The 21,250-nt window shown below is 40.8% G+C and overlaps 1 protein-coding gene across 3 annotated transcripts in view; it reads left to right on the top strand.

Annotated features, from left to right (window-relative positions):
• Window positions 1-2,112: 2,112 nt before the first annotated feature.
• LOC143281129 (uncharacterized) overlaps window positions 2,113-21,250 on the top strand; it is a 38,562-nt gene continuing 19,424 nt past the window's right edge. For 2 of the 3 annotated variants that reach the window (XM_076586117.1, XM_076586115.1), the window contains exons 1-2: window positions 7,538-7,684; window positions 14,166-14,590. In XM_076586117.1, the coding sequence (XP_076442232.1) occupies window positions 14,171-14,590 (420 nt within the window). In that variant the 5' untranslated portion in view covers window positions 7,538-7,684; window positions 14,166-14,170. Of the gene's footprint in view, window positions 2,302-7,537; window positions 7,685-14,165; window positions 14,591-21,250 lie in introns of those variants that run through there. The other variant, XM_076586116.1, reaches the window with a different exon arrangement.

Below are 21,250 nucleotides of genomic sequence, written 5' to 3'. Positions count from 1 at the left end.
GGTTCAGTGAAAATGAAACAGAAAAACAAAGCATGGATGGCCTTGTGCAGTACAAAACAAACAAGCCAAAACCCGTCCGATATACAAGCGTTCGGAATGCTCGGAACTCCACGGGGATTTTAGCTCCTAGACATCATCATCAAGTTTCTTTGAAACCCTGCTTGCATACTTCGTTATTTTTGCCATTATCTTTTCCCTCAATCAAGCTTTATTTTTACGCTTTACATTTCTCTTCTGAACGAAGAAAATTTTTTTTAGTCCTTAGCGACGTATTCCTCCTTTTATCCGTACTTTCTTTCCTTTGTTTTTCATTTTTGTGTGATGTTCAGCTAGGAAGAGACCGTATTTTATTTGTTATTTTGCTGCGAAAATCATGAAATGGATTTAGTTGTTCATTGCTTCTCAGTCTCCCTGACGGACATGAATGTCACGCTGACCCAAACAAACGGCTGCTGCGTTTTCTAAACATTTTCGGTTTTGTTACACCCTGGGATTGTAATCACGGGCACACACATTCTACACAGTCACGTTGAAAGGTGTGTGTGTGTGTGTGTGTGTGTGTGTGCTCGCTCGCTCGCTCAGTCGTGCCTGCGTGCGACTTCAGTTCACGCTCTGGCTGTCCTCGACAGATCTACACCATAAAAGGTTTTTGTTTGTTGACAAGTCACAGAAACAAAATATTCGGCCCTGCCAGTCCAGGCGGCCGCTACGGTGTGTTGTTCAAGACCTTCCTGACAAAGGAGACTGGAATAACATGAGACATAGACACAGGCAAATCACGAGACAGAGCGGACCTGGGTGTGTCTGTGTGGGCGTGCCGTGAGGAGGAGGAATAGGAGGGGAGTGGGAAGGGATTCGAGAGAAGCCCAGTGAGGTGATTGTCACTGAGGCGGCACGTCACATCGGCAGACAACACAGCATGCAAAAACGAAGCACACATGAAATGAAAAAAACAAAACAAAAAAACTTGCATTAAAGAAAACGAGAAGCACTAGGATATCGTACACATTCACACACACACACACACACACACGAGCACACGCTCACGTACGCACACACACGAGCACACGCACGCGAGCACACACACACAAGTACGCGCGCGCGCGCACACACACACACATACGAGCACACACACGCAAGCACACACACACGTACGCACACACACACATGTCACTGCGTTCGCTTATCAGTTGTGCGAAAATGTCAACAGTGATAAATCAGTGCGGTGCTGTACAGCTACGTTCTCCTGTGTGTGTGTGTGTGTGTGTGTGTGTGTGTGTGTGTGTGTGTGTGTGTGCGTGTGTGTTGGCGGCTCAGGCAGGTAAGACTGGAACAACTTACATTTACCTGTTCGTCAAACGGCCAGGATCGAGTCTAGCTTTGAATGAAGCACAAATGACTGAAATAAATAAATAATAATTTCATGTGTCTCTCCATATCAGCACATCAACGTTAGTGTGTGTGCGCGCGCGTGTGTGTGTGTGTGTACGTGCGTGCGTGTGCGTGCGAGCGAGTTCAAATGGATAGTTGCCTGGGATGCTCGTTTGCTAGCAGTTCAATGAGTATTCACATTTATATGCATATATACACCGGCGCTTGCCGTGTATGTTTCAATGCGTGCACACATTATCTAAACAATATTGCGCAAGCATTTCAATGTGTTTGTGTATGCTGGAAATAATACTAAACGAAATGATAAATAAAAAAAAAAATTGACAAGGAGAAACATTCCGAAAAAGCCCTGAAAACAACAACACACACACACGCGCGCGCGCGCGCGCAAAAAGACTGCGATTCGATTAGTTCCTATTATAAACCTATCTCCGCCGTCAGTCCTGTCTGCAGTCACGCATCTGCACTGTCAGCATTCCACTGTCTTTCTCGCCCAGTCTTGTGCTTCCTTTCATGGGAGCACCGTCAGCTCCCCACACTGTAGGAACAGACTGCACGTGACGCACGAGACAATTGATTTCAGACAGACTCCATAAACGTCGCGCGTGCACCTTTTTACCCATTCACCCATCCCCTGCCTGTAGCGACAATCGTGCGCAGCAGAACGAGTTGGAAACAGCAGCGGGGAGAAACTGCTGACATTGATTGGGACCCAGTCACTGGGAAGTCTACTTCCCTCGTGTGTGGCCTGACTGTTTCGTGTGCTGCTGAGTGGGACACTAAAGGTGTATTGTGTCTGTTGCTATTTTTCCTATTTGGGGGACAACAAAGCGTGAGTGTCACACCGGGCAAGAGGCTGTGATGTAATCGACAGCACCGGAAAGTGAAGATGACTGGCATTTGTTACAGGTAGGATTGTGCGCATGCCGATTTCATCATGCCGTTTGTTCTGCCTCCATGTGTGTGTGTGTGTGTGTGTGTGTGTGTGTGAAGGGAGCAGTGGGTGAATGGATGGAAATAGGTAATTATAATTGAATTATATGTCAGTGGCTACCTATGTTGTGTATGTGTGCGCCGGCGTACTGTACGCGTGTCTGCGTTGAAGTTATATGTGGCTACCTCTGTGTGTATGTGTGTGTTTGTGTGTGTGTGTGTGTGCGCGCGCGCAACCATTGCAAATGTGACAACCATAGTGACATAAAAGTAAATTCAATGTCAGATACATATTTCGTAAGATAGATAGATAGATGGATAGTCTTTTTCCACTTCTTCGTGTGTGTTTTTTTGTTTTGTTTGTTTGTTTGGTTGTGTTTTTTTTTAACATAAAAAAACGACACACGAAAAAGCTGTAAACCCAAGAAAATAGCTGATGGTGTGATGCAAGCCATGTGGATATTGACACGGCCCAACTAATATCACAGACAATCAGTTCAAATGAGCCATCCACACTAGACACACACCTTAACATTTGAAGAAAAAAAAAGTTTGAAATTCATTCCTAGTATGAATGACTTTCATTAATCCGTTCAAAAGCTCGCCTGTATGAATAAAACCCACTTCATTTTATGTAGGTATGTATGCAGTATATTCGCATATCATGTACATATGCCGGCATGTACGCATGTATTTACGCACGTAAATACGAATGGCATGTATGTATGTATGTATGTATGCATTAAAATCTTCATATGTATGTGTGTGTCAATAAAATCCCTCCGCGTGTGTATGAATGCATGTGCATTCACGCGCAAGTGCACGAATGTCGTGTATGTGTGAGCAAATGCGCACGAGAAAGAGAAGTGAAGCGAGACAGAATGAGGCAAGAGGGGTGGGCAGAGAGACACTGGAGAGACGGAGAGACAGAGACACAGAAAGAGAGATGAGGCGGAGATATAGTGGAAGAGAAATGGGATGAGACGGAGAGAGGGAGAGAGAGAGAGAGAGAAAGGGGGGATGAGGCGGAGAGAGAAGAGGGAGAGAGAGTGGGAGAGAGATGAGGCGGAGATATAGAGGGGAAGAGAAGAAGAGAGATGAGACGGAGAGAGAGAGAGGGAGAAAGATGAGGCGGAGAGAGACTGAAAGAGAGATAGAGGAAGAGAGATACTGAGAGAGACTGATAGAGAGATAGAGGAAGAGAGACACTGAGAGAGAGAGAGAGAGAGGAGGGGGGGGGGGGGAGAGAGAAAGTGAGCGCGAGCGGACAGACAGTGACACAGACACCGCAGACAGATGGCCACTGATCGAGACAGACGAGAGAGGGAGGGGGAGTGGGTGGGGGGTTGGGGGAGGGGGGGCGGCGAGGGTGCGGAGGAGGTGTTTTAAATCAGGTGATAGTCAGTCAGCAGCGGCAGCCAATTAAATCAGGCGACAGTCGGCAGCAGCAGCGGCAGCAGTCATACAGTTCGTAGCAACTGACGATGAGGGCGACAGCTGCACTGACGACCACCTCCAACCACAACAACAACACTGCTGCAGCCCAAACCACTGCGACATAGACAGCTGCAGCAGCTGCTGTTGCTACACCCAACACAACTGCCATTGGTAAACAGAACGAACATACCCACAGAAGATGAAGATGAAGCAGAAAATAGGGCAGTGTTGTTAAAAAACAAAAAGCAGCAAAAGTAGTTTCGCTGAGTCTAAGAATGGTAGTTGGGCAACAGAAGAGGCGGTAGTCATAGTAATAGTAAAACGTGAACTCGGTATAGGATACTGGCATAAAATGACCACTTTTCTCTGGTACCGCTACAACTTGATTCGACGGTTTTCGTTTGCTCTTTTCTTCCTGTCTCTCTTTCTATTGTCTGTTCTTTTTATCTTTTTGTTTCAGTTTTGCGGCAGACACCCATGCGCAAGAGTGAACCGAGTTCACTGCCCCTTTCTCTGATCAGATTCGGCGGCGGGGCACTGTGAAATAGTATACCACTGATCAATTTCTGTGTCTGCCATGACTTATGCTCCAACTCCGGGTATATTTCCTTAATAAAACCAGCAACGCGATGCATACTTCTCAATATGGCTTCTTCATTCGTAATACATTTATGTGCGAATTTATCTCCCACCAGTATTTTCTGTTACGCTCACGGCATGCATGCATATACAGATACACACAATCACTTAAGTTTTCTCTTTCAGTTCGAACTCGCGCGCGCACCCAGAGAGAAAGAGGGCTAGGAAGAGAGAGAGACAGAGAGGTGAAGGTGGATGCAGGCCGGGGTTTCTGGTAATAGTATGTAAGATTTTTAAGTCATGCTGGTACTCAAGTTGATTCGTCATACGGCAGTGCAGTTGCCGTGTTGATTTATGGTCTGTTCCAGCACAGAAGCCGTCGATTTTAGACTCCAAACTGATCAACCAAAAGTTATTTCCATATAAATGATATAATGAAAATTACTGAAAATGATTCTTGTGAGACAGAGACAGAGGGAAAAGGACACGTAACCAAACTGAACACAACAGCTCAACTTTAAGAACACGTGTGATAGTCGCGGTCACAGTCCAGTCCATTCACCAGTGAATCGCACACACCCTAGTCGGTGCAGCTTGAAGAAACAGTAGGGAGGAGGGGGTTTGGGGGGTGTGGGGGAGGGGGATGGTGGGTGAATTATGCTCGACGATGCCATGCCACCACCCACAAGTCACATCGATCTAGCTGGCTGCAGCAAGGGAAAAATGGTAGTAATGTCTGGTGCCTGTGGCCGTCAGCCCATTCAGCTGCGAACAGTGTGTGGTGAACCTGTTCAGTGCAACCACCAGGAACAGGAGTGGGTGGGAAAAAATCATTAGATAGGGTGTGGCAATGCAGGGAGAAAGGGGCTTTCCCTCAATGCCCGGTCAGTATACCAGCCTTATATACTGGCCTTGCCAGACCCGCCGGTTGCCCTTTACTCTTTTCTTTCTTTCTTTTTTCTTTTTTTTTTTTTTAAATCAAAAGATCATATTATGTGTGTGTGTGTGTGTGTGTGTGTGTGTGTGTGGAACACTACAACACATTTATTATCATCCTGCTCAAAATTCACCATTCATAGGGACAGAAACAAAACTCGACAAAATGGAATGAATTTCTTGTAATCATCTGCAGTGGGTGAATAAAAAAAAGAAGAAGTCAAGATTAATTATTGGTACAGACAAAACTGAAAAAAAAAGAAAAAAAAAAGTCCGAGAATCGTGACTGAGGAGATCTGAATCATACACATCGATAATTGGACTGAAAGGCATGCAACAGTACGAGACGTCTGATGGGTGGGGAGGGAGGGCCTCGGAGGGACTGAGGGGGGGTGGGGGGGGGGGGGAAGCAACAGGGAACTGAGATGAAATGCGGCCGCGGAATCAGTGGCGCAACGCTTTTCACGACGCAGGTACAAATACCACTGAGCGTGATAGTCCGACAGAGTACATCAAATAAATATTAATAAAATTAGCCACTTATTCAAGAGTGTTCGGCGTCCCGGCCTTGAACGGCAATTGCAACCGACTTGGTTTGAGTTGCGGACTCTGTGTGTGTGTGTGCCGGTACCGTGTGTGTGTGTGTGTGTGTGTGTGTGTGTGTGTGAGAGAGAGAGAGAGTGTGTGTGTGCGTGTGTGTGTGTGTGTCAGTGCAGGCCGAGTATCCGACTAATTCAGTGATTGGATAAGCCTCAGTATACGACGGAGTGGATACTATATATCTATATATATATATATATATATATATATATATCACTGAACAGTAGGCTCTTCATGTCTTTAAAACTTGTATTCTAACTGAAAAGCAGCGGCAAATTTTCGCTATAAAAACAGCTTCTTCCGGGCAAGGGTACAGGTACTCCTCCTCGGACGGTAACCTCGCCTGAAGAAGCTGTTTTCACATTGAAAATTTGCAGCTTTTTTTTTTTTAGAATACAAGTTTTGAAGACCGGGTGTTTTTGATATTTTTATATTTTACCGGTCTTGGTATTTACCTCAGTGCTTTCTGCAACTGAGGAGCCGGCGGAGCCCAGTCAGTACACGAAGAGAGTGTGAACTATCTGCATTACACACACACACGCGCGCGCGCGCACACACACACACACACATATATATATATATATATACATACATACATACATATATATCATCAGTAAGCCTTCTCGATGAGCACGGCCTACTTCTCAGTGTCAACAACAACAAAGAAAAAAAGTTGCTGTCATCGCTCATGTTGCACTACATGATTTCGTAACTCGTCAGCGCAATATTCAGTAAACTGGTGTTAAAAAATCCACTGAGCCATCTGTAACTGACTTGGTATTCAATTAACAATTCACTATATAACTGAAAAACCCAGTTCACTGTGTGGAGTTTGTGCAAAATGTCACTGATCAGGTGGCAAGTTGCCACACTCAGCCTGGCCTCAGTCATTTCTGAGATCACTTTGATACTTTCATCGTCTCGCGTACGATGATCCGAACAGAGACCGAGAGCGCCCCTTTGAGTCTTAGAAGCTCACGGATGAATACTTAAATATAAGCCTACGGCGGGTAGATCTGGACTGTATAATGGTGAGACTCATCAACCAATTAGCTCTAAGCTGTCGAGGTCAAGTTATACGGATTACGTGTCACTGATGACACGAAATGCATGCAAATTTGATCTGATATTCCCGCAGATTCATCCTCCTCTCCATAAACTCCCGTCTCCTTTACATCACGCCATAATTATCTGTGGCAGCAGTGGAACGGCCCTGGGGACATAAAATGGATCTATTTATAGGTTCGTGAACAGCCCTCACTCAGAAGCCAAGACTATACGCATTTACCAATGTGTACTATCAATAAATCCTACAATATCTTCACAGATGCAAACTCCTGCGACCTCCATTACTGTCATCAAAGAAGCAGATTCTGCCCGTGTCTGCCAGTCATTCATAGAACGGGCCGCAGCCACAAGTATTCACCTCAATGGAGCAAGCAGCGGGGGCAGGAATTTCACAACCCAATCGGCCTACGTTTCCCTCGGCTTCGCGTACAAAGTCAAACATACGCGGCATAGTTTTGCCACAGGGGCTTGGTCTCGGGCTCTTGCCTCGCTTCGTTCTCTCAGCCACCGCACCTCGCATACCTCTGCTTCAACACAAGGTTATGCATGCGTCTGGACTTGTCTGAGTTACCTCCCCTTTTACCAGCAGTCATTGCCACCTAGCGTTTCGTGGAAGCTGTCTGAACTGAGCTGCCCTCGCAACTCCGGCCAACGATGCAGGCAACCGCCTGTTTGAAGCGACCACCGGCCTTGCAACAGCTATAGATACTGACACGGTGGTTCATAAGGTGCTGTTGTGGTAAGTAATACTCGAGTGCATCCGTTGGAATGGCTGCTGTTCGAAGACAAGTTTGACCAGCGTCGTGTGTTCGCGTCTACTGCTCGGATCCTGTTTTGTGAATGTACTGTGGTGGGAGCTAGGGGGAGTAACCACTATCGGTGCTGTGCAGGCAAATGCTGGTGCCTTGCGTGGTTCTATTTTTGTACCATGTCGGAGCCTGGGTTTCTTAAGCCATTGCGCACAAACTAATGACTATTTTGGCTAACTTGCCGTGGTTTCAGTCGATTAGATAGCTGCGGCAAATGCAGAAGTTGAGCACAAACATGCCGTGCTGCCCGGGCAGGAAAGGCAGCGACATGTCGCCGGCTAAAAATTTGATTGACACAGTTGTGGCACACTCAGCCAATCAGCGAGTCGCGTGAGGTTATCTCATGGCTATTCTTAGACAGTGAGTAAGGTGAAGAATACTACGAATAACTCAGCAGTTCACCACTGTCGGCGAGTGACCTCGATTTTGTGGGTCTCCCCAACATACCACGGTGGATTTGCAAGTCCACGCAACCTATCTGCTTGAGTTCAACGATGATACATGCTCCAGACGGAACCATACGGTCACCATTCATAGATTTCATGTCGCACTCGTGATGCACGGAGCTCTGCATAATTTTTGCTGTGCACGTTCAAGTGAACGTGTCTGCTTCTGCGTGCTCCGTGCATCCTGTCTTGCGTGCAAGCACTACTGGTGCAGTCTGGCAAATCGTTGAGAGCCATTTCTTCAGGAAGCTCTCTGTGTTTGTCTGTCTCTGTTTAGCTGTCACTCACTCTCATCTCTAGATGTCTCCACATGTCAGTATACAGTCTATTTTAGTTTCTCTTTTTCTCTGTCTCATTCTCGTTGTTACAGACTTGTTTGTTGGAGATTCTATATCATAATTATCATTGCAGTGGGAAAACAAATCAGAAAAACCCAAAAACAAATCAAACATAAAAAAAAAAAACACCTGACCCACTTCCACAACAAAAGCAATAGAACAATCACAGATGCAGCAGCAACAGCAAATTAACCCTTTCAGCCCTTGGTCTTCTGCCTGTGAAGCCCTCCCAGCCTGGCTTGTTTGGGCCCGGCTGCATCAACTGGGAGGGGTGCTTCACTTCAGGCACATTGTTATAGCAATTGCTCAACCACTGGCTAACATTATAACAAACTTATTATTAGGATTGAAATATGATTTTAATACAAGTTGCTGAGGGCTCAATGGAAGGGGTGCAACATTTTACTTGTACCTTTCAATTTAAAACAGAAATCTCAAATAGTAAAATGTCAGCTCCTGTTGCTTGATTTGAATGTCCATGACTTTGCCCAGACCAGTCGCTAATTACATCTTTTTCCCAAGAATTTTCGGATGAAGTATGAATCAGATCATTATCTGGGTTGGATTCATTGCCAGGTCCATCATAATTTCATTACCGGGATAATCACTTCCTGGGCAGAAAGCCTCTGATGTTTTGACATATCGATGCAGAAAACTGGATAAAACACACTAATCGTTTGAATGTTTGAGCAAAACTTTGCGCACCTGTAAAGAAGGAAGATAAGTTCCTGTTACTTCCCTTCCCTAGCATAATAGTGAACTGTCGAACTGGTTTATGTGAACGAGTTTCTTCATCCGACTGCTAGTCGGGCAATGTGCGGCACCAGCCTAGCAGGCAGGCGCAAGGCTGAATGAGTTAATTCTAATGGTAACATTGGCTGATGTAAACTGGATTGTGCAACATTACAGATTGCTTTTTATTTAAATCAGAACGCAGGGTTGAATAAGTTAATTTGAATGGTAGCATTGGATGAAGTACTGGATTGTGCAAAATTACAGATTGATTTTTATTTACGTCAGAACAATTCCCCACCCGTGCCACTTTCGCTATGAAGGGTTTCTTTGAAATGGGGTATATATACAGCAAACTTAATCCAGAACAGATTATCAGTCAAAATCATTAAAACAATTTTGTAAGAACAATGGACTTTGGAGAAATTTTTATGGTACATGTACACACAGTTTGGTTCATAATATCATATCAATTATGTGTTCATATTGGCACAAATGGGACATGAGTAGTCTTCAGTTTTGCATTTTCCCACTTGAAGTGATATCAGATATATGAAAAAAATAAGGAAAAAAGCAGATAGAGGAGCAGGAAATACGGGTCAGTTACTCCATTTGTGTGTCTGTGCAGAACCCCTAAGTGATAGATGTTCCTGCAGGAAAAGGTGGAGTTAGATCAGAAAAAAGTATGTAAGATTTCAAATACACTGTCATCTGTCAGCTGAGGAAAATGGGCATGAACTGATTATAACCAGCTGGTGGATGTGAAGTTAAACACTGACTACCTTAGGAGAGATGCTTTATTGAATCTGTTTTGATTTTCCTTTTTATTATCATTTTCAAATTTCCAGCCAGTTGCTCCCCCTTTGACATGGCTGATTAGATACTTTTACTGAAGAAAGTGGAGTGATCAACAGAAAAGATCACTGGGCCCATTGACTACTGTCTTTGGATTTCTGTGGGTCATTTTCAAAGACTACATGAATGGCACATTACATGGCTCTGAAATGAAACTTGCATACCATTAGAGATGTAGAAATATATTTTATAAGTAACCAGCTGTGGTGACATAGCGCCAGCAGGACTCAGAATACCTACCCATCCCATTGGCTAGGACAACTAAACAAGTGGAAGTGCTGTCTTCTAGTGGGCAATCAATTTTTGTCTGTGAAAGTGTGACTGAGCAGTTAGCTTCAGAGCACACTGACAGCAGTTCTTTCCTCCCCTTTTCTTCAAGACAAGATGTGCTCTCTGAATAAATTTGTCAGTGTGGGAAACAATAGAATGGATTCTAAATTATCTGTGGGACAGTTTATTTCTTCTTAATGTTATAGTTTTCATTCTGTTCTATGCCTCCATAATTTTAAACCATTTTTTTACTCACTTGTGTAAACAAAGTGAGTCTATATTTTAACCCGGTGTTCAGTTGTCTGTGTGTGTCTGTGTCCATGGTAAACTTTAACACTGACATTTTCTCTGCAAATACTTTGTCAGTTGGGATGGGCACAAAAAAATAAAAAATGAAGCCTAATGATATGCAAAATGCATTTACTGTTATATTTATATTTTTTGTATGCTCTAAACTAAGCACTTTGATCTGATATTCTGACCCAACAACAAGAGCAGTTATTATTATAATTTTTTGTTCAAACAGGAACTTCGTTTGCTAAGCATGGAAGTTTTATTTATTTTGCAAACGTTTTGGTGCCGATAGTAAAAAAGGGAAATTGCTCTGTAATTAATGCTAGGGGACTTAATTTGCTTTGGAACTGATCTTTTTCATCTTAAACATTACATTTTGAAACTATACTCAATACATAAAAAGCTTGGATTTTTAAAAAAAGTGTATCACAAGTGAGTCTTGAAGGCCTTTCCTCTCTTGTTGTTCTTGTGTTGCACATCTGCTTTATTCTCTCTGATAATATTTTTTTATTATTTTTATTTTATTTTTTTGTTTGCCATTGTTTTTTACTTTTTATCTTATAGATTTTAATGTATCTTATTTATCATTGTTTATCATTGTTTATTATTATCATTATTACTATTATATTTTTATTTTTATGTTGTTGTTTTTCCCGCGTAAGTGCATTGGGTTGCGCTGTTGGTCAGGCATCTGCTTAGCAGATGTGGTGCGGCTTATATGGATTAGTCAGAACACAGTGATGCTTCCTTGAAAAACTCTGTGTGTGTGTGTGTGTGTGTACTATGAATGATTTATACAGTATGTTAACTATGATCTTAAACGTAGTGTTTTCGTCAAGGAAATAGTTAAAACAATCTTTTTCAATCTAACTTTTCTAATTCAGTCACAAATGTGCAGATACAGATACACATGCATGCACAAGGTTTACTCACCCAATGTTTGCCAATTCAGACATTGAATTTAGGTCATATGAATTACAACTGTAAATATGTCATGCAAGATTGATATGAGAGTGCTATGCAGCCAGGCATTTAATGTTAACCTCAGGCCAGTTTCTTCATACAGTGTCATGCTTTTTGTAAAATCTCATTCAGTTGAGAAATGGTTCTCTGATTCATTTTTAAATGATGTGAAAAAATACAAAATACTCTATCAAGCAAGCACTTGCTAATTTTAAACCAGTATAAGGCATGACTCACTGAGCAGGAAAAGGAAACTTTTGCACAGGAAGGTGATTAAGAAAGATGAGGTTTGGTTACATTTTATTTCTGTGAGCAGTTCACCTGCACACACACACGCTAAGACATGCATGTGCAAGGGGCATAATTAAGTGAGTCTCCATTTTTGTTCACTTGAACAGTAAGAGTTTCTCTGGTATTTGTCATGATACTCATTACTTCTTAAGTTCTTCACTTAAACTTTTGAGAATGTCATTGGTTGCAGAAGAACACTATTTGCCAAGCAGTGCATTGTCTTTGAGAAAATGTGTTTAAAGCTCAGTTTGGATGTGGTTAGTAATTTTTAATCACACTTTATAGATTCAGACATTTCTGAAGATGAAAATCTACAGTTATTTGATTTTCTTATGTCAGAATATGGGCTACCTATACAAACAAACCGTTCTGTGCTTCAGCTTATTTTTCAATATATATATAATAATATATATAACTTAACACGTTACACATTGCGATTACGTTCACATAGAAACAAGATTCAGTGCTGCAGCAGTAGTATCGGACACAATTTGGTGCGCTTTCACATGCTCCCTCAGGCAAGCACACATAATAAAACAACCGCATACACACAAAAAAAACACCCCAGATCATCATGGGGAATGAGAAAGAGACATAAGCTACATTATGCAACACAAACCAGGACAGTTATTGAGGAAAAAACCCAGACACTTCATACGCACATCAAACATTAAAGAATGCATAAATTGTCTATTATAATGGTAACATGCAGATACAAAACAGGCTGTGTCAGAACGTGTGTGTGTCTGAGGGGGAGGAGGACAGAGGTGGCAAGTTGTGGGTGGGGTGTGTGTCTCATGTATTTGGTTTCTTTCTTGGGGGTTGGGGGGGGGGGGGGGGGTTTGGGTTGCGTGTGTTTGTAGAGGAGTGTGCATGCGTGTGCAAGTGTTTTTTTTTGGTTTTGGTTTTGTTTTTTTGTTGTTTGTTTTATGGCCGATGAAGAAAGCCTTGTGTTGAGCACTTAAAAACAACAACAGAAGATGAAAGAAACACACACACACACACACACACACACACACACACACAAAGAGAAAACATGTGCTTCACTGACTTGCATGTAACTGAAGCCACAAAAAGGAGCTTCAATCAGATGCTCTTTGGTGTTAAAAAGAAAAGAAAGAAAAAAAAGCTTGACTGCTCCGTTTCTGAGAAGATGAATGACTTTTTATCTTGACAGAAACCCTGTTTGTCATTATTGGGACAATTATAATTCACTTACATGTTTACAAGCATTGTAATTGTTATCATGAACATTTTACCTGTTTTTATTTTCTTCTACAGGTATCTGACTATGGTATTTCCAGTTATATTTTGTTTTTCTTTTTGGATGTCATTCTATAGAGGTGAAAATAGACTTCTAGATTAGCATCACTTTGAAATACCAGAATAAGTTATTTACAATCAAAATAAAGGGGGTGGGAGGGGAGCTCAGATTCAGAATCCATATTCATTTTCTGTCACAGAAAACGTTTACTTTGCTTCTGCATTGCATATAGTTTTTGTACAAAAATTATTTTATAAAAAAAAAAGGAAAGAAAAAAAAGTTATGTTTCCTCTTAGTCTCCCTAAACTTAGAGCAGAGAGCACTTGACCAAAATTCCCTGGCACTGAACTGTTAAATCATGATGTACAAGGGTTTGATCCAAGTCCAGTTCATCCACAGATTGCAAAGAAACACTTAATGATTTTTATTTCTGTCTTATTTGAATATTTCAGTAGAGGATGAAGTGAAAGAAGTCCAGCAACTCTGCCAACAACATGAAGATAACACAGATTCAAGGAAAAAGAAGATTAAAACAGGGGATATGATAAGCTGGGTGCAATGATGGATGTAAAATTTGATAGATAAACTATATAGGAACTTAAGTCTTGTTCAAAGAATATTAGGATTCTACCAGCTTAAATAAGACTTGTAGTTAATGTGAATTACGATACATATGTTTTTTTTGTTAAAGAATTTAATCCGGTGTATGAGAGTTTGTGTAAAATGAAATTTAACAGTGGAAAATGAATTTCACCAATTCAGGGCTTCACAGTCCTGTGATACATAACATTTCTGAAATGTAAATGATTTTTGAAACATAAGAAATGCAAAAATTATGTTGCTACTGTTTATTATCTATGACCCAACTAATGTCAAAGGTTTAAATCTTCCTGTATGTTCAGAGAAGTGATTGCATGGAATTACAGTCACACATGACTGTTGGTTTGTTGTCCAACAGAGGGGATGACCACGTGCAGCGTGCACACCATCACCACGCACGCCAAACACCACCATCACCACCCCTCCCTCAGGTTCATGGGCTCAGGCACTGGCTCCCATTCCGGCTCTGGCTCCGGCTCCAACTCTCCTCCCCCGCCCATCAAGACTGAGCCGCAGGAAGACGACGACGACTGCAGCAGCAACCCTCCGTCGTCCACACCGTCCAAGACTCCACCCACTGTGCACTCTCCACCTGTGGGTCTGCTCAACCACCGCAACCTGGTGCAGGACGAGAAGCTGGTTGTTGCCACCCTCGCCTCCCTCAACTCAGGAGACCCCAGCAACATCATCAAGCAGGATCTCCGCCTCATCATTCAGTCCCGCAGGAAAGCAGAGGGGAAGGGGGAGCTGCAGGTCGACTTCAAGACTCCCCCCAAAGATGAGGTAGGAAGGAGGCATGGGCTTGCTGGTCGGGGTTGATTGTGCTTGTGCCTTCTGTTGTAGAGAAGATGGCGTGTTTGTGTGTGTGGTGTCTTGTCCCTAGAATTGCTTTTTTGTTGTGTGTTGTGAGACAAAACTTGCCCTTGTATGTTTTTCCTAAATCCTTTCCCTCCTCCCCATCCATTTGTCTCTGTCCTAAAGGAAAAGTCTGTCCTAAAGGAAAAAGTCAATAAATGAACTTCTGAAGAGTCCATCTCTGCCTTCCCATGTGTGAAAAGAAAAAGAATTTAAAAAAGAAAGAAAAAAAGGAAGGGAAACATCTTACCAGCCTTTCCGGTTTTACATCCTGTTCACTTTCCCCCTGTCTCCCAAGAGAAAATGTTCAGAAAATGGAACATTCATCATTACCACCTCTACGGAAAACAACCTCCACCCCCCAAAAAACAACAAACAAACAAAAAGAATCGGAATGACTTTAAGGCAACCAAATGTAGTTTCCAGAATTACGGACTGTGTTGAATACCGAAGCTGTAAAGTACAGGAAATATTTCTGACACTTCTGTACCCAGTAACCTCCTTGAAAGATTGTGAAAGACAGAAGACATAAACCAAACTTGCTTTTGATACATGCCCCACACACACTTTGTGGCATGTAAGCACACACCAGTCACAAAGACTGAAAGAGGAGAAAAGTGAAACAGCACAGTATGTCGCAAAAGCTTTTCATGATTGATTGGGTTGTGTTGCCAAAGTGTTACGGATACATTGGTGGAATGGTGGTTAGATCATTTGTTAACTGGCATGTTGAGCACAAGTAAAGGGAGATAATATATAGAAGCACTTCATATTTTAGGCTTAGATTCTTCGTCATACAAGTAAGCACATTAAAGTTTTGGTATGTTGCCATTCAGTAGTTCTGGGAAATATGAAAATATGCAGTGTGTGTCTAACATGAAATGCACTTACCATGAAAATAGAATATAGCTACCTGAATGGCAGGGATAATACTGAAACATATCTGCAGAAAATTGCATCTGATAATACAAGAGGACGACTGATGTCATGGGAAATTCTAAACCATGAAAATGACTTACGTGATATTTTCTTGGATCCCCCTGTACTGGACTGATTTTGAAAGAAAAATAAATAAAACTAAAGTTTACTTGATGATTTTCAGACAATGATTGGAGAAGGAGAAAAGCCTCAAGCCTTTCATTTCCAACCGTGGATATATCCTCAGTTTAGGGGTAACTGCAGTGTCAGCAGTCCAGCCATTCATTTGCATATATATATATGCCTATTTCATTGCAAATGACTGCCTTGATGTGTGTCCGAAGCAATTTCTCAAGTTTTGGGTCGATTTTGATGCAGTGTTTTGCGTTTTGTAAAGTGAAAAGTTGCTTCGCGTTGCAATATGGTGCCAGGAGTTATGGCACAAAGGAGGTTGCTAGAATTATAGTTCATTTTCTGCATAATGTCGACAATAGCAACTACAAAAATCTGATTGAAAATGAAAGTAATGTTGTTGGTGATAACTTGATTGGTTATCCTGATGATGATTATACTGCAGGGTACATCAGCATTAAGGGTGCAGGGTCATGTTAGAAGTGGGTATTGAAAAAACCCAATCTTTGCTTGAAACCTTCACTTTGGGTTTTTTAATTTACTATGAAAACCTCCAGATATAAGCTTCAAGCTGAAATATTGTTTACAGTGAGCTTTTGTGTGTTACTGTTAGTGTGTGTGGGTGTTTGGTTTGGTGTGTGGAGGGAGAGGGGGGGGCAGATGTTTATGTATTATGTTTGTTTAAAACAACATGATAGTAGAGGAAAACAACATAATTGCACATGGTTTTTGTGTCTGACACATTTGATATTTTAGCACCATTTCAACCAATAAAATAAACAAGCTTGAATTTTCTTCTTTTTTTTTTTCCAAATATTTTGTTTGTGTAGTTTTTTGGTTTTTTTTGTTTTTTGTTTGTTTGTTTGTTTTGTTTTTAATTGAGTTCTTCCCCTGAATGGGAGTTACATCCGCCTGTCAACATTGAACTTATGATAATTGTATCTCAACCTGTAAACATTGAACTTTTGATGATTATATTCTCCATTTATTTTCCTTCAGGAACACTTAAACATACATTTGTGCATATTTTATTTTTGTGATTTTGTTTTGTTTAGGTTGGTGATTATTTTGCAATAGTCACAAATAGTTCCACAAGTCAAAGGGTTAAACTTTATATGTTTCTGTTCCCTACCTCATCCCACACCAGTACACACTTTTAAGTCTGTTTTCCATGTTGAATGTTACATTCAAATTAAAAACAATATATTTCATATACTTTTAGCATGCTTTTGATTCAGTTTTAATTTTCTGATTTTGGTGCTGGTGGTGGGAATAATGTAACCAATCTGTACTTTTGTTGTTCCTGAACACCACACATAACCTTTATCTCTAAAGCATCTCCAGTTTTCCAGCAATTTTGCATTGCAGTATTCAACTTCCAATGGCTGCTCGTCCTTCAATGAAAATAGCATACTGCTGAATAAAATCTGCTCACAACATGTCATACATAATGGATATCAGAGCATAACGAGTATGTTACTTATTCAAAGCAATATTTTCAATAGTTAGAATTTTAATATTAACACCCGAGGTGTTGGTGAAAAGTCACCTAGCTGTGGAAATATTGCTTCCCAAAAATGGGGAAATGCATCATGTGATGTTTACTGTATGCATACAACTGCAGGGTTAGAGGTTTGGTGTGGGAATGTGTCGTTGATGATTGATGCTAATCCCGTCATAGAAGCAAGCGCGACACTGATGCGACGCTCTCCTGCCTCATTATAGTTGACGGAAGAAGAGTGGGAGAAAGTTAGGAAGCGCCGTGACCAAAATCGACTTGCCGCCCAACGTTTTCGACAGAAGCAGCGAAAGATTTCATCCACATTATCAGATGTGAGTACCTTTGCAAATTTTTTTTTCTTTGTTGGGAATTGTTTAATGGCTGTGCAAATGCACGGGTTGAATATTTGAAATTATTTCTGTTCAGTGTTGTTGAAAACTGTTTGGTGTCAGATTTTATTTCTTTTGGCAATACACTGGAAACTTCCAAAATGTGACTGAAAGAGGGGAAAGGATGTCATTTTGTTTTAACAAGCTGTGTAATCTTGTTTTGACATGCTGCATTTATTTTTATTTTCCATTGTGATTCATAATCAGAATGTTCAGTTAAAACCATTATTGCTGGTGGTGGTGTGTGTGTGTGTGTGTGATCTCTAAATCTGATCACCTGTAGAAACTTATGAAAGGAAATGTTAGAAAATATTCAGCAGATTTGTTAAACATCATGAAAGAAAAACTCAAGAAATAGAATTGATTGATTGATATGGATACTTAGCGCTTATCCTCGGTCGGAGACCAAGCTCTAAGCGCATTTCAAACATGGGGTCATTTACGCAACGGGCTGCCTACCTGGGTAGAGCCGACTGATGGCTGCCATTGGGCGCTCATCATTCGTTTCCTGCGTCATTCAATCAGATTTCAGGCATGCACACATACATACTCAGAAAAACATATAACAAACATGTAACATTTAACATTTTACGTGTATGACCATTTTGTTTATTTACCCTGCCATGTAGGCATGTTTTTTCATGGATTGGCTGCTGTGTCCTTGTTTGTTTATGGAAAATGAAAACATTTCAGGCTATTTGATTGATTACAGTCTTCTTATAAAAAAAAAAAAAGAGAGAGAGAAAAAAAAGTTGTTTGCCACAGTGCCTGAAATGTAAAACTGTTTGATGCTATATTTAGTTTTTGGTCTTCGATTCGTGAAAAAATATTATGGCTGTCATTACTTTATGTACCAAGCAGTCTTCAATGCAGAAATGGTCAGAACTGGTCAAGGACTTCCACATCAGTGCATAATATTTAATGATCACTAGAGCAAGCAGCATGTCACAGGTTTGCTCAGTTTACAAGAAAAACTGAAAGGAGGGGGTATGTGGGTATATTTACCTCTTGGCTTTGTATCTGTGTTTGATTTGCCCAGTGGTTCCAGGGCTGTTTTTTGGGGGTGGGTGGGGGGTTGTCCTTTTTCTTATTTTTTTTTTATTGGAATGGAAGGATTGAAGGATCAGTTTTTGTGATATTTGGAGTGTAGTGAAGGAAAGTGTCCTGTCTGTGCTTCTTTTTTTCTTTCTTCCTTTTTTTCAAATATGTCCTAGCATCTTAACAAGGTTGTTAATTTCTATAATATTTGCTAATTTGTCAAAAATAACTCTGGAGATATGTTCTTACTTCATCTCATGTTCTTACTTCATCTCTCAGAGGAAGATTTCAGAAATGCTTTCTTTTTTTCCTCTTCTTTTCTTAAGGGCATATTGTTCTCAGTAACTTCTGTTTTGAGATCCCGTGAAGAAGCCTGATCTGTCCTTTTACTAACTGTCCTGGTATCTACCAGACCCAAGAAATGAAATGTCGACAATGTAGGACATCAGAACAACATTTCAAAAGTTCTTTCCTGTGTCGGATGACACTTGATTGTCAGCTTTCCAACACCTAAACTGTCTCAAAGGAGCCCGTTGGGACTGATAATCTCTAAACTAATAATACCAAAGTTGCTGATGGGGATCGAAACCATTATCTTCACTGTTTTCAGCCAGTTCTTTGATTAGTACCACTGAATGGTTGAAGTTACAGCAGTAGTGTGTGTGTGGTAAGAGAGAGAGAGAGAGATCACCACCTTTCAAATCCAGTTACAACTAACTGATACATGGTTTTCTAATTAACAAAAAAGTACCAGCAAAGCATTGAAGTATTTCAAATATTACAATCAGATAAATTATATAATTACTGAAGCATTGAATTTCATCAAATGTTACAATCAGAAAAACTACAAATATTCCCAGTACAGCATTAACAAGAGTACTTGAAAAGCTTTATTGTATATCTCAGCAGCTATTTTTAATTTAGAGATCTTATATATTATGTGAGAACATTGTTCATGATGTGAGAGTCAAGCATTCTGAACATACTCAGTTCAGTGGATAAGCCTTGTTCTCAAGGTCTTTGCTGAAACAGTGATTCAGTCCGGATTATTATGGGTGTGAGCAATATTGTGTATATAAGAAATAGTTTGAAGATCTTGGAAGTACTTCCTAACTTTGTGCATTTAATGATGATAATAAATGTATTTATATAGGAATGACACCTGTTTGGAGATCAAGTGCTTTTACACCTTTCACATGAATGCATTACTCTGAATCAAAGATAACACACACACACACACACACACACACACACACACACAAATCGATAGGTAGATGGCTAAAGAAAGTGTGGACAGAAAGAGGGAGGGAGGGGGGCTATTTTGGAGAGAGGTAAGTGTAAAGACCAGACTTAAGTGCGTTTGATTTTTTACTGACACAGAATGAACACTTACAAAAGATGAGGCAAACCAAGTCTATATAAAAACATTCAGTATTTATTGATTTATTTACAGCTGTTCCTTCATTGCTGTTCAATATATGTATATTTGTAGTTGATTCTTTTTTGTGCGTGCAACAGTCACAGCACTTGGGAGGCCAAGCACCTGGATCCTCAGTGGATGGGATGTTGCACTGATGCATGTCTTATTTTCTTACATATTGGAGGATGGAACTACAAGTTTAGAAAGTTAAAAGGAATATTCTTTGTCACGTAAGTGAAACTGTCAAGTTTCTTGACAATACTATTTGAAGTTGTTGTTTTGTTATTGTTGTTTTTGGTTTTTTGGTTTTCAATACAGGGCATGTTCGAAGGGAGGTAATATGATGATTGATGCCAAGGGCTTCGCTCGGTGTGGATAACAGGGACATAATCGGATGACTCAAGCCAAACGAACATGAAATGTGACAACGAAAGTTATCTCCCTTTACTAAACAGCCACTGATCATCTGTAAGGATGCTGTGTGAAGTTTCTTCGAGATGGGGTTATGACTGTGTCATTTCTTTTGTTTCAGAGAGTGAGGCGACTAGAAGCAGCCAACATGCGTCTCAGAACAGAACTAGAAACTCTGGAAATAGAGAAAATGAACTTAATGAAACTGGTGTATCAACACAGCCATGCCTGCAAAGACATTGACCTCAAAACCAAAGTGATCTGAACTGGAGCAAGAGACTAATTGGAGCTTCTGGAATGAAGATGCCCATGTATTTCTACCTTACACGTGTGACACAAGTGCATTTTTTCCAGTCATCACTTAATGATCTGATTGTTCTGATTTTGTGTGGAAGCAAGCCTTTGTGTATAAGTGTGTGCTTGGCTAGTACAATGTGTGTGTGTGTTTGTGCTTGGCTGGTGCTAGAGTGTGTAATGAGTGTATCTGTTTGTTGTGTATGGTTGTTAATTTCAGCAAGTTTAAAAGATAGTTCTTACTTTTATATTTTGAGCAGAAGAGGTAAACAGAAGCAGATGTATACATTTGACAGAATCAGTCAGTCCTTATTTTTCACTTTAAACTAATTTTGATAAAGAGTTTCTGGTTAATGAAAAGAACAGAATATGTTTTTAGACTGAAAATTAAGATACATGCTCAAGCCTATATACATAAAAACAAAATCTTACTTTAGAAAAAGAGAAGAATATGCTAAAATATTATGAGAGTAAATAACTTGTAA

Source organism: Babylonia areolata, chromosome 4 (genome assembly GCF_041734735.1).
Source record: "Babylonia areolata isolate BAREFJ2019XMU chromosome 4, ASM4173473v1, whole genome shotgun sequence".
Lineage (NCBI taxonomy): Eukaryota > Metazoa > Mollusca > Gastropoda > Neogastropoda > Buccinidae > Babylonia > Babylonia areolata.
This window is presented reverse-complemented; position numbering and strand designations above follow the sequence as displayed.